The sequence below is a fragment of the Engystomops pustulosus genome, chromosome 6 (genome assembly GCF_040894005.1).
Source record: "Engystomops pustulosus chromosome 6, aEngPut4.maternal, whole genome shotgun sequence".
Taxonomy (NCBI): domain Eukaryota; kingdom Metazoa; phylum Chordata; class Amphibia; order Anura; family Leptodactylidae; genus Engystomops; species Engystomops pustulosus.
The window spans coordinates 133953525-133973017 of NC_092416.1; the positions used below are offsets into that span (position 1 = coordinate 133953525).

General features: G+C 41.9%; 1 protein-coding gene across 2 annotated transcripts in view; it reads left to right on the top strand.

Moving 5' to 3' along the window:
• The window catches only part of ASIC2 (acid sensing ion channel subunit 2), a 514307-nt gene that overhangs the window by 485815 nt on the left and 8999 nt on the right, over positions 1 to 19493 (top strand). For both annotated transcript variants that reach the window (XM_072111115.1, XM_072111114.1), the window contains exons 4-6: positions 15835 to 15985; positions 16091 to 16147; positions 19284 to 19437. In XM_072111115.1, the coding sequence (XP_071967216.1) occupies positions 15835 to 15985; positions 16091 to 16147; positions 19284 to 19437 (362 nt within the window). The remainder of the gene's footprint in view (positions 1 to 15834; positions 15986 to 16090; positions 16148 to 19283; positions 19438 to 19493) is intronic.

A 19493-nucleotide genomic window follows, 5' to 3' on the forward strand; every position in this document is an offset into this window, starting at 1 on the left:
TCTTGGCATTAATCAGAGTTACGAGGGTCAAACGCCTGGAGTCATACAGCCATCTTCTATGATGATCTTGGATCCACCTTACATGTTCTGCCACAGCTTCTTGGGTGAGCCCACGCAGAGCTTATCAGTAACTAGTGCAATGAGATACCGTCCTGGTCGGCTCTGCACCAGAGCTTGCCAGCATCAGGAGTCGAGGGGATCAGCGGTAATCTACCACTAACATCCCTGAGTAACAACAGTGATCGGAGTGAGCTCCAATTGCAGGTGCCCTTTAAATGTCTGGTTACAGGGAGATTCCCTGCTCAATTGGTGCCCCCCGTAGCGTTTTTGGGGGGAAACGATTGATGCTATGGCAACCTCGGGTTGTGAGCTAAAATCCCAGCACTGTCCATAATAAATGGCGGTCCTGTTACATTAGTATTGCAGTACATCAGTACAAATGATCACTTGTTCAAGTCCCATACTGGGACTAAATAAAACAGTAAAAAAGTTTTTTAAAAAGTAGAAAAAAAATTCAAAAAGAATAAAGGTCCCCTAATTCCCCATCCTATGCAAAAATCACATTTAACTTAAAAAAGTGAAAATTACCACAACACTACATATTGCGTAATTGTTACTGAACCCATATGGTAAACACTGTAAAAAAGAGTAATAAAATATGCAAAAATGTTATTATAAAACCTCATAAAAACAGGATTAAAATTGAACAAAAAGTAACATTTACCCCAATATGATACCAATAAAAAATACTGCATGTCCTGTAAAAAATAATAAGAACAAGGCGATGCAAAAACAAGCAAATTTCTCACCAAATTAATTCTATATTCTGCAAAACAAGTCAACTATCAAAGGCTACATAAATGGGTTATTAGCGTAATCATGGTGACCAATAGAATAAAGATAACATATTATTTTTATGGTGAATGGCCAAAAAGAAGGCTGAAGACCCTAAACCAGAATAAATGGTTTTCTTATTTCCACCAATAAACAGTTGATAAAATCTCATCAATTAGCTATTGAATGATGTAAGTGAAAAGTAAATCTTATTGGGGGAAAAATAAGACAATGGGGCTCATTCAGGGCTCATAGGTTTGCGCTGCTCACTTTCGTCGGATTTTGCACTTTTTCCGGGGATTGCACAGTTTGGACAGGTATTTAATAGGTTTCTGCACTGAGATTTTGGTGATAGTGATTGTTTTTTTTGCCCAGCTGCGCTGGATTCCATGCAACACAAATCCTACTGATTTAGACTGAGCGCGGGATTTAACTTTGAAATTTTGTGACAAGCCCAAGCACTTACATGCACGATGAAGAAGGTGAACTCTGTCGGACCTGAGCGGGGAAGCGACACATGCAGGATATTGATCGCACAGTCTTAGTGAATCGCGGCACAGTGCATTATCATCGGATAAAGCAGCGGGCCGCTAAGTAAATGTGCCCCAATGCATCACAAGAAAACTATCTCAAAATCCCCTGTTAAAACAGTCCAAAGTTATAACCATGTATAGTTACACAAGGCAGATTTTAAAAATTGGGCTTGTCCTCAAGCTCTAAAAGTCCTGAATGGGTTAATATGCGAAGATACAGAATTTCCAGCTTACAAAAATGATGGAATAAACCAACACATACATAAAATCCATACAGTAAAATAAAAGGAGATAAAAAAAGAGAAGCAGACCTCTTACTAATAAGATGAGGAGAACCAATGAAATCCTGGACAGCTCTGCAAAACTGGGTTGCATCTCCTGAGTCTGACTCGGAGTGGAAGATGGTACGTTCTTCCTAATCTTGTCCCCTTTGTCATGTGTAAGGGGCATGACTACACCTGTACCTAGTTGTAAAGATTGAGATTTGCTACGTAGCTTCTCCCAGGGTCGCCTAGGAAATTCTATGTATAACAGATTCCCCAGCATGAATTAGCAAATTTAGCAATACCAAACACCATGTTGATGACATGTTGATTCAACAATTCAATCCTTATTTTTTGGCTAACAGACTCTAAAATCCTTGGTGCTTGACACCTCAGAAGAGCCGGAGGACCCTGATCATAAATTTTAAAAACAAGTAGCTGCGATCTATGGATCATGGCTTTCCCTGTGCTGCTCTATGGAGAGGGGAAGGGTGAGCAGCGCTCATCCCACCTCCTTTACAGCGCTCTGATGTGTGAATGTACCCTAACAACCCCCCTTATTAATAAGATGTCCAGCAGCAGCCTCCATTCAATGAAATGTCCAGCAGCAGCCTCCACTCACTAATAAATTGTCCATTAGCAGACACAGGCCCTCGTCGTATATAAAAAAATATAATAAAATCAGTACTTACCAAACATGCTCCAGATTCCTCTTCTCTCCGCGGCGTCCCATGAAGTATTGTGGGCAGAGACAGGTCTGTGCGCTCTGCCCTCACACACGAGATAATGTCACACAGTGAGCATACCTCTGCTCGTGTGCTCTGATAATCAATGATATGTATTGTTATTTCGCTAACTACAACTGTTTTATCATGTCTTGTTAACGGGTTAATCCAGTGATTTTATTCATTACTACCTTTGTATGTTTTGATTGCAGTTAAATTCATATTACCTACATAACACCCTTGGGATTAGCCCAAATCGGTCCACAGCCCACTGAACGTAACATGCCCAACGGCTCTTCTGTCAGATAATGATACTCCTTTATTTTGGGCAGCGCTGCGGGCACAACTGTTATAAACTCTAAACATGAAACTTAAACTATTTTGGACAACCCTTGCTGTATTTAGAACATTAAACAATGTCAGGCAGATTATATAGAAATACTATTCACATGGTTGGGGGAGCAGTGAGTCACAGCAGCTAGGTCTCCTACCATCAACACAGAGAGATAAGCAAATTACAGCCACAGATAGTAGAGATGAGAAGTGCTAAAAAATTAAGATAAGTCACTAAATGTAATTTTCTCATTTCCCCTGAAAAAAAAACCCTTGTTCAGAAGATGTCTGATCACATAAAGGGTCAGATGGGAATAACCCTTTAAGTACATGCAGACACAAGAGTGCTAATGGTGCTCTCTCAGACAGGAAGTCAAATAGTTGCCAGGCAACACAATACACCACAGCTTGCCGAATACACAAGAGGAGTGGAGAGGCGCTGGATGAGCACAATAGAATTAGTATTCTATGTATTTGCTGTTACTGCAGTCAAGTTGGACTTGAAGTCCATCTGCTCACTTCAAGACTATCTATACTCAATCGTCAGACTGTAGAGAGTGTTCGCCTTAGTTACTCTGTACTTCATATAAAATTCTACTTTCACGTCAACCCTTTACTGTTAACTAATAATGTTAGGCTCATTTTTGTTTAATCAGTTGTATGAATTAAAGCATATGAATTGTGACCAACTACTGCTCTCCACTGTTTTCAGAATGGCTAATGTTTGGCCACCAGAACAATATTGATCTCAAAGGGAATCTGTTATCAAATTTTAACCTGTTGAACTATCAGCATCCTCAGAGATGTCAGGCAGTTGGGATGTAGGAAGACATACAGTAGTTGTAAATGCGAGCTTCAGATAAAGCTCTAATTCACACCTTTGTCTTTAACTAACTGTATCTCCAGTTATGTAGCTCACCTGATGCCATCTAAAACATTATATTCTAATTAGAGATGAGCGAACATGCTCGTCCGAGCTTGATGCTCGTTCGAGCATTAAGGTACTCGAGACGGCTCGTTGCTCGGACGAGTATTTCCCCTGCTCGAGATCGAGCATTTAATTAAAAAAACACAGTGAAGAACAATGAAGAATAGAATAAAAACAGTGAACACAGGATCATTTAAGTGAAAAACACAGTAAAGAACACAGTGAAGAATAGATTACAGATGTTCGGCACATCTGCTTACTTGTCGGAAGATACGCGCGGAACGGTGCGAACAAAATAGTATGTGAAGAACAATATATATGTGTGAAGAACACATTGCAGAACACGGTGAGCAGCACAGAGACAACGAGGAGCAGCACAGAGACACCGGGGAGCAGCACAGAGACACCGGGGAGCAGCACGAAGACATGGGGCAGCAGCACGGAGACATCAGGCAGCGGCACGGAGACATCGGGGCACGGAGAGAGCGGGGCACGGAGAGAGCGGGGCACGGAGAGAGCGGGGCACGGAGAGAGCGGGGCACGGAGAGAGCGGGGCACGGAGAGAGCGGGGCACGGAGAGAGCGGGGCACGGAGACAGCGGGGCACGGAGACAGCGGGGCACGGAGACAGCGGGGCACGGAGACAGCGGGGCACGGAGACAGCGTATCTCCCGACAAGTAAGCAGATGTGCCGAACATCTGCAATCTATTCTTCACTGTGTTTTTCACTTAAATGATCCTATTCTTCACTGTTCTTCACATCTGCTAACTTGTCGGGAGATAATATACGCGCGGAACAGTGAAGAATAGATTGCAGATGTTTGCATACATCTGCTAACTTATCAGAAGACATTCTTTTTCAATTAAATAACACATTTTATTCCCGAACCATGGTCCCTTTGAAAAATGCTCGAGTCTCCCATTGACTTCAATGGGGCTCGTTATTCGAGACGAGCACTCGAGCATCTGGAAAAGTTCGTCTCGAATAACGAGCACTCGAGCATTTTAGTGCTCGCTCATCTCTAATTCTAATGTTTAATGTGACACCAAAAGGGTACTATAGAACCAAAAATAGAGGTGTCTGAAATGTGAATTATCTCAGGCAATGCACAACTTTTCTCTGTTCAGTTTCATGTGGAGATGATTCATTTAATAGGTAAACAGGTGAGATTTCACAAAAGAGTGAATTCTAGAATGAGCATTACACACCCCACTTTAGGGGTATAGTAGTTTAATGGTTAAGATCAGGTGACTGTTTAAATCAGAGAAGCCCTTTAAGAAAGAACAAAAACTGTCTGCTGCATCCACCTTTGCTGTGACCCAACACGTTGCGCATGAGAGAATAACCATGGACATTGATTCTAGGACACACTGCAAGAGTGTTCATTCTCCTAGAGAGATTTCGGGTTTAGCAGCCGCTTGGAACATTGTTACAGTTGAGAGAAAATTTGTCCTAATGTATCCTGCAATAGCTTTACCTACATAGAGATTTCCACATCTCTATAATCAGCAAAATGCTAGAATATTCCTGTCATTCTAGAGCCTCTGGCAGCGAATACCCATCTAAAAGGCAAGTTGCTAAAAACAACTTCAGAATCCTCAGCAAATAATGTTAAATGATAAGATCTAAATGTTATTTGGAAAATTGCCACGTTAGGCTACAAAGCAGCATTCATGTAGTGAAGTGGAAAACTGCCAAAGATGCTATCTACCGTTGCATAGGAATAAAGATCCCTCACCTGTCTGCCTGGCATCAGTGTCACACGGGTAATGTGCCATGCTGTCACACTCGGAGATTGCACGGAGAAGCTTGCGGACTGTCTTACGCTCTATCGCACATTGTTTACTCATTCGTATTCCTGACTCAGAACTGTCATCAGCACAATGGACATGCATCTTCCATTGTACGCCATCCTATATATGTAATTGTATTCAGTTTACTCTTCAGCACGTTGCTTGTCAACGAATGAATAAGATCATTGTAAATATTTCTCTCATTTTATCCGACTGTACCAGCATTCTGGCTTCTAATTCTCATCTTACATCATATTCTTTTATCTGCCCCCACTTTCTTTCCACACAGCAGGTCCCATGCCACGTCCTGCTGACTTCATCTATGAACATGATGCCTTCCTAACAGGCTTCTCAACCATTAAAGCTGTAATCCACTTCATTCTCAAGTCTAGACTGCCGCCATCTCTTCCAAGTCGGCTTCACACTAATCCTTCTGTCTCCACACTACTTCTCCACACTGTAGTGGCCGAGACAGTTACTGCTTCTTATCTGATATTCATGCCCAATGTACGAATCCCAGCACCACTCCTACTTAGGCTACATTCACACGACCGTATGGGGGATGTATATATATGGCAAGCGTATATACGGCGTATATACCTCCCCCATACAACGCAATGGTCTCAGGGCGCTGTACGGGAGCGGTATGGTGCAGCACACGTGCGGCACCGTATCGCTCCATACCCCGTAGAAACACAGGACATGTCCTATCTTTCAACGGAATACGGCGCCGTGCTCTATGTTAGGCTATGGAGAGGGGCGGGGGTGAGCGGCGCTCTCCCCCTCCTCCTCTCCCCGCCACTGCCGTGTGCCCGCCGTGCTAAGTCCCTTAGTCATGCAGCTTACTCTTACATCTTAGCCAATTCTTTGCTGTCTGCTTCCTTCATTGGCTTTCAGGGCTGATGTTGTATTGCAGACAGAGACTGTGCAGAATTTCTGTAGTTTTGGTAATTGTACATACAGGGAGTTCCTGGGTTACATACAAGTTAGGTTATTTAGGTTTGTTCTTAAAGGGGTTTTCCCATGAAAGAAAATGATCAAATTTCAACCCCCTTGTGATCTTAACACAATAAAGATAATTATAACCCCTTACTTTAAAATTTTCCCCAGCTTTATTGTTGTTTTAGCTCCTATCACTCAGTGATGGTCAGTGCAAAATTCCAGGGTTTGGATGGGGACTCTCTAAACAGACACTTTGTGATTCCTCTAGTGCTGTGTGGTGACAATGTAGTTAGATTGTATCCAATTCGAAAATATGGCACACACAAGAAATGTTCTTTCCTATTTTATTTCAGTGAGTATTTCACATTGTATAGCCTTCACCATAATATGTAAGTTGAAAGAAGTATGATAACAGATAAAAAATTTACAACATTTCGGTCATCCCAACCTTTGTCAAGTTAGATCTGGCTTTCAGACGGTATGTAGAGAGTCTTGGTAAGCCTTGGTCAGACCTCATTTAGAAAGCCACTGTAAAGGTGGTAAGATGTCACTGTAAGAACATATAATGGACAGATCTCCTTCTGATAGAGCCAGGAAAAGGTTCATACAGAGACAGTGAAGGTGCCACCAGTGTGGGGATGGCGATCACGGATACTGTCTGAGCAGCTTCTGCTTGGATAAAACTAACTCCTTACTGGTGTTTTGTATGAGCTGTCTGTGCATGCCCTCACATAACCACATCTTCTAACACCCCCTACCCATCCTGCTTCTATCATTTCTGTCAATTTGGCAAAATGTCTTGAAGTGCATTGTAGAGGCATGTACAACATCCTCCCATCCTCTCAGACAGCATGCAAGAGGCTATCCAATTGGCTATCTGAAGTGCAATTAATTGTCCTTTTGTTACAGCAGCAGAAATTAGTACCTCAGCCCTTGACCAGTGGTTTTCTGTGCTGCATTAGACTTCTAAGACCCAGTCATTAGACAACGACCCAGCACCCCATGGCTGAGCCTATAGACTCTAGGTAGAAAATTACTATAAGCTGACACTCAGTGCACCAGCTTATGATGTCCCCTCCCTCCTCCCAACCACCACCACGGTAAATACATCTGGAGGCTCTAGACTCTTAATATAACTGAGAAAAAACAGATGGGGCGGCACCCACCAGTTACGTTCAACACTTTATTTTCATGAAAGTAGCATACAGGACAGACATATAATCAACGGGGCCATGGCTGTTTTGCGCTATGGTGGGCTTCCTCTAGTCTGTAACCAACCTCCTGATGTATCTGGCAGCTTGCTGCGCCAGCTGACAATTCTATGGCAGGTCCTGCATGGTAAAGAATTGCGCACTAGCATGCAAACTTTCAGCCCCCTTGGTAGTGTGCATCATATTGTGCGCCCACCGGCAGATCGCATGGACACCACTCTGCCGGCTAGGGAAGAAAGAAGAGAGAAGAGGAGCCATCAGGAACTGCGCCGAAGATCGGGAGCCTCATGCCAAAGATCGGGACCCACACCAACGATCCAGACACTGGAGGGTGAGTATTACATTTTTTATTTTTTATGCGCTTGGCAGGGGGCTGGCTTTATACTACATGTGGGATGGCTTTATACTACATGGGGGCTGGCTGTATACTATATTGGTGCTGGCTGTATACTATATTGGTGCTGGCTGTATACTCCATGAGGGCTGGCTGTATCCTACATGGGGGCTGGCTGTATCCTACATGGGGGCTGGCTGTATCCTACATGGGGGCTGGCTGTATCCTACATGGGGGCTGGCTGTATCCTACATGGGGGCTGGCTGTATCCTACATGGGGGCTGGCTGTATCCTACATGGGGGCTGGCTGTATCCTACATGGGGGCTGGCTGTATCCTACATGGGGGCTGGCTGTATCCTACATGGGGGCTGGCTGTATACTATATGGGGACTGGCTGTATACTATATGGGGGCTGTCTGTATACTATATGGGGCTGTCTGTATACTATATGGGGCTGTCTGTATACTATATGGGGCTGGCTGTATACTACAGGGGCCTGGCTGTAAACTACATGCGGGCTAGCAAGCTGTATACTACACTCTCGGCTTATACTCGAGTCAATAGGTCAATAAGTTTTTGGTGGTAAAATTATGGGTCTCAGCTTATACTCGGGTCGGCTTATACTAGAGTATATATGGTGTATTGTATATATGGCAGATGAATTAAATTAAATGTGTATGGCCAGATGAGAATACCCTTTACAATACATTTACAAATGAATGATGATATGTGGAGAATCTCATTAGAAATATGTTCCTATTTCCATTACTCTTTGTATAGACAATTAGTATTGTATTAATCTGTATTTTAATTTCGATCATGAGTTTTTACACCTGAAAGGTCTGCAATACATAAGCAGCATATGGACATAGAATTGTTAGTGATACTTTGAAGGAGACACTTAGGTGTTGCCTGCAGGACAGAAAATGTCCTTAATACATTGTGGGAATCTTCTATAGCTCATACCCTTTCTGTGATAAGTGGAATCACTCTCTTTATGTCCTAGGCCCTTCCTTAATGTGCACATAATCTCGTTCCTCGGGCTGAGTCATCACTCTGTTAATTGAATTGTTTCTTAATTAAGCCTGTCCATTTTGATTACCTGCTACTGAACCTCCGGGTGTCAGATACTATCTAGACCAAGGAAACACAAAGCGGCCCTACTGTGCCCTTATTACTTTATAGTGCACTTAGGTGCACGGAGAATATCTATTTATGATTTATAGTAAAACAGAAGTTTAAATCACAGTGTAAAAATCTGTCTAAACTCCAGTCCCTGTAATAACATTTAAGGACATTGTGTAGATTAATTCACAATAATGTTTTTCCTTACATACAGATCTATAAGTTCTTTGTCAGGGACCTTCCTGCATATGTTGGACGCATAAAGGGGTTTACCCCATAAAATGTGCTTGGACAGAGTATAATTTGAATGTAATTTGTCATCAATTGACACGTGGACCTTAGGGACGGTGCTCTCAGATAATCCAATTTTATTTAATTTCTGAGCAAAGGACTGAAACATTGGAGCACATTTACTTAGGCTTTGGGCCAGTTTGCGACACACTTTTTTCGGACTGTGCCCTATCTTTAATGGTAAAATGGCTTGTACACGTATTTAAGTAGCGGTGACCTGTGATTGTGTTGCCCGCCGCCCGTCACAATTTAGTATGACGATCCGGCTGATTCGGACTGAGCGCGAGATCTAACTTTCAAATTGTGTCGCAAGCCCTAGTCCTAACATGCACCACTTAAAAGACGGTGAACTCTGTCGGACCTGAGCTGGGAACCAACACAGTCACGATATTGGGCACAGTGCATTATCGTATGACAATGTTTCTTCTATGAACTCCGGTGACGAGGTAAGTAAATGTGCCCTACTGACTTAGTTCACCAACACTTTCTGCCCAGCCTCGATTAACAGATTCATGCCATTGATATGAGCCAGTTATTAAAAGTTATCGTCAATTTACTTTCACTGCTATTTTAGCAGACAGTATCAAAATAAAAAGTGGAAATTACCGTCCCTGCTTCCGATACAAAGGTTGTCAGGGGGGCCTACAGTTCAAACCCGACCACTCCCTTCCTTTATGTCTGTGTCTGGTACTGCAACTAAGATCCCTTCACCCAATTGAAAAAGTGTCTGGGATTTTGGAAAAGATAAATTCTCTTAACATTTTTAAATGATCCAAAATTTTATAGTAACCAATGAGAGTTAATTATCTTAGTTTTTTTCTTCTTTGCATAAAAACTCCAGTCCCTAGCAAATGTAAGCAATGGAATGGTATAGGTAGCTCAAGACTTGTGCAAATTTTTTGGGAAAAAAATTTAAATCAAAAACATTTAAACTCAAATACCAAATGTATCACCCTCTAATCCCTCTTTGATAAATCAAACAAGTCCAAAACCTAGCCAAAACAAAAGAAGACACTGACTAAAGATAAATGACCCCCAATCTGTTCTGGTATTTTGACTGGTTGAGGATATAGGACAGAATAGATTGTCCAATTAAGTGGCCTGTTGCTGCATTTGGACTCTCTATTCCATCGTCTAGATCGCATTGGCATCAGGAGACCAGCTATTACATACAACCTTATCCCTGCTGCGTTTTTCATTTTTCAGCAGGAAGATCTCGCCTTGCTGAGCAGTTTAACCCCTTAACTGCCCTGAATGAGCACAATTGCGGAAAGAGAATGAGGGAACAGGCCTCCCTCTGTCACTCCACTGCAATGCAATGCAATTGCGGGGTGCCAAGGGGCTGCCATGGCTATTAGGCCTAGTCCAAGACTTTGTACAGTAGTGCTGCAATGTATTGTATTAGGGATCAAGGTATCCCTAGTGGAAGTCCCCTAATGGTACAGGAAAATAAAAGTTTAATAAAGTTCATACAACCCAGGGCCCCTAGCAATCTTAATTAGCCCCTGCGTGTCAGTAAACACCCACTGCACCCAATGGAAAAAAAATTGTGTTTTTAATTCTGTCATGGTGTTCATCAAAAGAATGATAAGAAAAGATTTTTTTTAGCACTTACATTTTTAACTGTGCCTATAATGCAGCTGTTAACCAAAACTAGCAGTGAAGCTACATGATCTTACAGCAACAAATGGAGAAAATCTTACACTGTTGAAATGATAGAAAACAAGAAGAGAGAGTGAACTTTGCAGATCATCAATGGTCTTTTCATAGTAGATGCTATGACTCTAAACACTAATACTTGTAATGTATGGAAGAAGACATTGGGGCAGTGTCTGAAAGGCAGAATATTTTTTGTTGCCCATGGCAACCAATCACAGCTCAGCTTTCATTTGACCAGTGCTCATAAATATTTTAAAGGAGAGCTGTGATTGGTTTCCATGGGCAACAAGAAATATTCTGACTTTCAGGCACTTGATAAATCTGCCCCAATCTGTAGAAGGACTGCCTGTATAATAGGAGATGTCATGCTGGTATCAGACTCTGGATGCATTCAGGGGAGGTTTACATGTCCATCAGCTTAAATTAATGATTATATCTGATGTTTATCACTGATATAAATGGAAAAGAGGTATAAAAATTACATTTTATTAGGCGTACTTAAAAAAGATAAGGGAAGAGAGGATTATCAGCGAGTTGTCATTTTTTGTGAATACACGCCACCCTTAGAGACCTAACAAGCCTACTCCTTGTGGGATCACATTAAAGGCTATGTCAGCATCAACAGGCAAGAAATGCATCACCGACAAAGTCAAAATGTAAACCACAGAGAGGGACTATATAAATGAGATGCTGAGGTGTATAGGACCTAAGTTTGAGTGTCACCCATGCATCGGTCTAAACATCGGTCTAACACCCCAAAACGTCTCACTAGTCTGAGGTCACACTAAACATATTGATTCGTCAGCTGATTTTTGCATTGCATCATATTTTCTCCTGCTGTAGGTATCTCTAACTCTCAACGCGTTTCCCCCTTATTCAGGGATCATCAGGAGAGTGGATAGTAATATGACGAGAAAATAAAAAACTTATGCCGGCGTCCTGATGGTGGGCGCCAGCAGCTATGATATCAGCCGCTTACATCTGATGTTTACTTGCAGTGTGTATTGCAAATTACTGAGCTACTACACAACACATGCATTTCCAGAGATGACAACCAATCCAAATTAATCTATTTAGGTTCAGGCTGCCATCTATTATTCTAAATCTATGTAGCACCATTGTCAATCACTAAACAGGAAAGACTATAGATGCTAAAAGCTTATATAAAAGACAAAATGCCTATATATATATATATATATATATATATATATATATATATAATATATATATTAGTAAAGAGTAGGAAAGCAGCACAACAAATATAATGTAAGTGGGTGTTAATTCTAAGCAGTATATGTGGAGATAACCAGGCGCTGCTCATCACCTGCCAAATACTGTACAATCCCAACAGTGACACATGGTGGTGGCAGCAACATGCTATGGGCTGTGGACAGGACGACTGGTAGCAATTGAATGTGGTTAAGTACAGAGATATCCTGCATGAAAACCTCTTCTAGAGGACTCTGACTGGGCCAAAGGTGCACCTTCCAACCAGACAATGACCCTAAGCACCCAGCTAAAATAACAAAGCAGTGGCCCAGCCAGAGGCCTGACTGGAAAATGGCTTCCACCAGCGTTCACCATCTAACTGTAGAGGATCTGCAAGGAAGAATGGCAGAGAATCCCCAAATCCAGGTGTAAACAACTTGTAGCATTATTCCCAAGAAGACTCATGGCTGTACTAGCTCAAAAAGTTCTTCTACTCAATACTACTAATTCAATACTGAGCAAAGGGTCCATTGCTGTTGTGTTCCATCCCTGATTAAGCACAACATTATCCTGTGAATTATGTGGCTCTCTGGCTGGGGACAGAGGGGGCTGGCAATAATAATATGGAGCCAGAAGGTGTCAGTAATAGAAACTGGAACCCCTGAGGTTCTTTACCATAATTTAAAAAGATAATTTCCGCCAAAACTAGGCCATTAGAAGGAAAAAAGGATCCCGTTTCAGGAGGCATATAAGTGTGCTTGGTGTACAATGCTGCATACACGCAGGAGATTTCCTTTAATGTATATATTAGATCACTCTTGTATATTGGACTGTGCTTACAGCCACACAACAACAAGGTGGCACAGTAGTTGGATCTATTACTTTGTAGCTATGGGGCCCTGGGTTACAATCATTGGCATGGGGCATGTATGTTTTTCATGGGTCTCACCCACACTTCTAAAGACATAATTGTCTTAATGAATCCATCAATTATGAGTGATAAGAATATATGTAAAGTGCTGTGGACTCTGCTGATGCTTTTGTTGAGAAACAAATGAGGAACAAATGGTTGGTGCATTGTGATCACTCAGTACCGTGGCAATAAAGATGTCTAATGGGCCAGTAGAATCAAATTAGAATGGGATTGAATCCATATGTTTTTAATACATATACAATGAATAAAAACAGAATGCTTTCAGGCTAACATTCTGTCATACCGAGATAATGTGTAATGTGCCGCTGCACTAAGGGGTTAAGAACAATTGCTTAATTTTCTAGAATAAAAGTGGTTTGTCTTCTAAAATAAACCAGATGAGATAGAGTGCTGCCGTTTAAATGAATAAGATGTAGCTATGAAATATTCAGAAATGGAAAACACATGGAGGGATCGGCTGGGGACTCTGCGTGCACTGCAGCTGCTCTCACATATATCAGAAGACTGGAGAAAGCCCCCACTAGAGCGCTCGCTCGCTGGATGTGAGGCTGGCATAATAAATTCTACTTCAATCCACACACACATATGCATTAGTCTGTATATTCAGCGCAAGCGGCACTTGTCATACAAATTACTGCAAATCATTTTATTTTCATACTCCAATTACTCAATCCAGGCCTGTTTAACCCTGCGTGGTAAAGGGCTGGAGCCACCAGCAATGATGCCATAGAGGGAGATTCTCAGTTTTGAAAGAGGGGCGGGGAATATCCACATGTAAAAAATGTACATAAATATTTATTTAAAAAAGCATATATAATATGTTTTGGGGGAATCTGTCTTGTATTGTTCTGATAGCTGTATACAATGCAGATCGTTATGCAGGGCCAAAATTGAGCTGAAAATGCTCGCAACTTGGAGCAGATTTTTCGTTTGGAATTCTTTACGATTTTAAAAGTCAGGAATGAAAAAACTGATTGTATGTGCTGCAGAGAATTGACTTGCATTGGAAGGAAAAATAATGGTACTGTTGTATGTAGTATCAAAAAGGAAAAATCTCCCAGCATTCCACTGAACAGTAAAAAAATCTTTTTTTTATTGAATGTTAAAAGATACACTGTACATCCACACATGGCGCCCTGAAACTGACGCATTTCAACTTCACATAGTCTTAAAGGGGTTGTCCGGGACTAAACTTTCCCTAACTATTCTACATCTACCTGTAATCTAACAGGTAGATGCATGAAGGCATGAAGGCAAATCCACATGCACGCACCACAATCCACACACTGACAACTTCTGTGGATTGTGCGTGCATGTGGATTTGCCTTCATGCATCCAATGCACATACTATCCACATGCCATACATCTGTATACATTGTGGTAGTAGTAATGTAATCACATAGCCACATTCGATAAAAATATGCATATATACCTTTGTGAACTCATGCGTTCATATATGTCATGGGGCAATGGTCACATAAGAGCTTTCTACAATTAATGTGTGACCAACCCTATGACATATGTGAACACACCAACATCTGTCCTGGTGCAGAACCCAGTAGTGAACTGTTTGAATTGCTTTTGCCCACCACAATAAAGATATAATGGGAACAGCTCAGGCTCCTTATCTGCAGTGGCCCAGTTGTATCTTACAGATAATGGGGCTTATGTACTAAGGGCCCGCGGCAGCACTTTCATTGGTTTTTCTGACATTTTCGGGATTTGCGTCGCTGTGACAGGTATTTAACTGGGGATTGTGTCGCCTGCGATCAGATTGTGACGCGGCTGCGCTGGCTTTCATGCAATAGAAATCGGGGGGGGGGGGGGGTTGTGATCTGTCGGACGATCCGACTGATTGAGCTCTGTCGGACCTGAGCGGGGAAGCGACACATGCAGGATATCTTTTGGTGAACTCTGTGGATGGGGTAAGTAAATGTGTCCCATTCTCTGTGCACTAGCAGGAAATAGGAAGGTGTAGTGGGCTGGATGCAGCAGAGCCTAGAAGGTGTAGTGGGCGGGCTTGCCAGCACCGTGTAGGCTGGAATGGGTGGATACACTCCCTGCTGTGTTTACAGTACAATGCACTGTGGGGAGTGTAGTTTCTGCAGCACAAAAACGTTCATACAGGAAGCTCTGACTGTAAACATTTGCAGGCTGATGTGTAACCCCATATGCAGGGAGGATTCAAAGTAGGCATGGTCATTGGGGTGATGATTGATGACTACTGGGAACATTTGGTGAATTTTTATGGTCCCGGATAACCCCTTTAATCTTGAGACCATGATTAAGACGCGTCGAAACACGTTGGTTTAAGGGCATCCTGTGTGGATGTACAATGTATCTTTTTACATTTAATAAATGAAGATTTTCTTACTACCCAAAGGAGTACTGGGAGATTTTTCCTGTTTGCTATTGTGGCACCTGCTCCAGGACATAGTTGAGGTAGAGTGGCACGTGTCTCAGAACTAATCAATGTATTCTGTAGTATGTAATACGCAATTATCCTATTGCTGGTGCCACCACACTTGTCTGGGTACATGTTTTATAGGGTATGACTAGTTCTAGCTGCACGTGGAGATATACTTGATCATGGTAGTCGTTATGTTCTGTAATATTTTGCAGCAATTAGTGGTATCATCTATCTGTACTAATGTTCTCTCTTGTTTTTTCCTTCCTTCTCTATCCCCTATTCCCTCTGTAAACTGGGCTCCCCTCTTAGCTGACATACCTTCCTTCTCCATGGGGTGTTTGTCGATTTTCGGACCTGGGTTCGGACTTTTTCCCTGTATACAGCATCTCAGCATGCAGGATTGACTGTGAAACCAGATACATTGTGGAGAACTGTAACTGCAAAATGGTCCACATGCCAGGTGAGGTGGGCACCTCCAAAAATTGGAAACTATTTGTTTCTTCAAGCTTTTATATTAAATATTGTCTAGTGATATGTTTGTGATAGAAGGTCTCTGTCTTTCTAGGCGATGCTCCCTTCTGCACACCAGAGCAGTATAAGGAGTGTGCAGAGCCGGCACTGAGTGAGTATGACATTTATCTGCAACATTCATCTAAAATACAATATAATATATAAATATACCTGGGCCATAACATGCCTCAATAATTCTGTGATGGTATGGTCACTTCCTGTCACATGTGATGGTATGGCCACTTCCTGTCCCATGCGATGGCATATCCACCACTTCCTGTCACATGTGATGGTATGGTCACTACCAGTCCCATGTGATGGTGTGGCCACTTCCTGTCACATATCATGAGATGACTACTGTTTAGTGTTATTAGACACACACTAAAATAAAAAAAGATTCTTTACTTTCACAATTTAATAACCCTTATTAATTTGGAGAGAGACTATGTTTATGCTAAATTTAGTTCTTAAGATGTCACAGTTGCTGCAGCCTTTCCATAGAGTTTCAATCGAATTATCAAGGCTGAGAGGCAGTCGAATCTGCCAACTAGCACTTATAATTATTTTTACCGACAAATTATGGTGCTGAGATTTAGTAATTTTTAACTAAAATTTAGGTAATACAAGGATTATAAACCATGCCCGCTGATATACTGGTGTGTGCCCCCTCTGGCAGGATATGTTCTTGTTTAAGCTTCCTATCCCCTTGTTTTAAGAAACATAGGCTGTAAAAATTTTGCAAATTAGCCCAAGGGGCTCCAAGCTCCAATGACATCTATGGAGCCTGGAGCCCCTCAGGATCATTTGCATCATTTTAAAGCCTTTATTTAAAACCAGGGCATAAGAAGCTAAAAGAAGAGCAGATCCTGCCATAGGGGACACACACTGGCATGTAGGTGTGCTTGGTTTACAATTCTTGAACCTGGTGGTAGATGTCCTTTAAGACAAAGCAATCATCTCTGTGTACAGTGTATAGGAATAGCGTAGACAACTATTCCAGTAATGGCAACTCCTCCCTTACATATTGGTAGTACACATGTGATAAAATCTTGTATAGAGCAACAATTGCATCCCATTTAGGTACTAATAACCTACATATCACATGCAATCAGATTACCCCACCTCCTTGCTGATGGAAAGCCTGATCTTCTTGCGGTTTATTATTTTGAAACAACTCTTTAATTAGGGTGTAATTGTTTCTGTCTCCAATCAATTTTTCCCTCGTTTACCCAGTTTAATTATTAGTGCATCCTTTCATCGAAGCTTCAGAGAATTTAATTATGCTTGATCATTCAATAAGGGGAGAAACAAAGAGTTTGACTTTTTCAACCCCTGATCAATAGACTACGTATCTTTTCTTTCTTTATCTTTCTTCAGATGGAACATAAATTTTTCAATACCACAATTAGCTCATTTTTCATAAGAAACAATAATGCAATGACAGATAATGAGCAGTGTGTAATCTCCATGAACTTGTCATCCTCATCACAATAAAGTGTTATGCTAACTGTATAGCCACACATAGCGAGGTCTTATGCACATGGCCTTCCATAGATATTTAGAATAAAAATAACTTATGTTCAAAGGTTTTAATCCAGCCATGTACATGGTCCATTAAAGCACACCTGTTACCAGAAATGTAATTTTTAGCTAGGTTCCAATAGCCTCTGCTTTGCTGATTTTAATAATTCCTTTGTCAGTATTCTGAATCATTTCAGTACTTTATAATAATGTATTTTTTTTATAACCTGGCTTCCTGCCAGCAGCATGAGGTGAAGGCAATATAAGGGCAACAGGGAACGACAATATGAGGGGGGATGGAGGACAGGGGGCCCCAATTTGAGAGGGTGAAGGAGAAAGACGACAATATGAGGAAAATGGAGGACAAGGGGTGACAATATGATGGAGGACAGGGTGCCACAAAATGAGGATGATGGAGAACAGGGTGCCACAAAATGAGGATGATGGAGGACAGGGGTCACAATATGAGGGGGGAGGGGGAGAGGAACCACAACATAAGGGGACGGAGGCTGTCTGTTCTAACCAATAACTATCCCTCAGATGATACTAACAGCAACGATTGATCGGGAAAACAATAAGCCAGAGAAAAAAATCCATAAAACTTAAATCAATGGAGCGACATTTAAAGGGGTTCTCCATCGACAACAAGTAGCCCCTATTCACAGCATAGGGGCCAACTTGCTTATCGGTGGGGGTCTCTGTAATGGGACCCCATGGATCATGAAAACGGGTGTCTGTTATACCTTGGTTGCACCCAGAGCAAAGCCAAGCAGCCAGTTGCACATTCACCGGCTGCTGTATTCATCTCTATGGCACTGACAGACAGTGCTCAGCTAGCTGTAGTTTATTGTGATGGTGAAAATATTCATTCAAGGCAACCAATAGATGTTTTTATATGTGCAGTTTCTGAACTTGGGCAGTTGACTAAGCCCCTAATGAGGATTGTAAACTATAATTTGATAATGTTGGAATCATAAGTTTATACCAAATATAAAACCTAATCCCTTTAAAGGACATCTACCACCACATTTAGGGGTGGTAGACTGTCCCCAAATGGATGCTCGTTACCTATGGGGTGATGGGGGACTCCTGCTGGTATGCTCCGGGCCGTCTTCTATAATGAAATGTCGACTTTGAATGAAATTTATGCAAATGAGCCAGAGGCAAAGCTCCGGGCTCCGTTGGAATCTAATTTATTCACGACCCTTCTGTTTTTGTCCCCCCCCCATGTTGGCTGGCTGCGCAAGGAAGGTAGCTACCACACATCCACACATGTTTGAGATTAGCAGACATCTGGGTGACGTCACCAGCGGTCTGCTGTGCTTGCGGCCAGCCTACATGGGGGAAGGAAAACAGAAATAACAGGTTTGAGCAGGTGTGAGCACCTCCAACACATTTGCATAAATTTTATAAGTCAATATTTCCCCCATCACCCCTAAATGTGGTGGTAGATGTCCTTTAAGACTATGTTGGTTCCACATGACATCCCAACTTCCCAGCAGCCTACTTTTTTAAGCCATAAACTAGTTTAAGACAAATCTTTTGCATAATTCAATAAGCTGCGAGCCGTCACACCACAGCACTCTCCCTCGCCATTAACGTTGTCATGCCCTCATTTTACCATACACTTGTCTTCAATTTGTCATTAGCATAGATTCTTTTCCTAACACATAAACAGCAAGAGGTGAAAATCAATGTCTGCTAATTGATGTTTTCTTTTGCTGAAGGTTTGCTTACAGAGAAGGATGGAGGATACTGTATGTGCACTATGCCTTGTAATGTTACTAGATACAACAAGGAGCTGTCCATGGTGAAAATTCCCAGCAAGACGTCTGCCAAGTACTTGGAAAAGAAGTTTAACAAGTCGGAGAAGTACATTTCGTACGTATAGAATTCAGTAAATGTCATGAGGAAATGGAGATGTACTGAACAATATT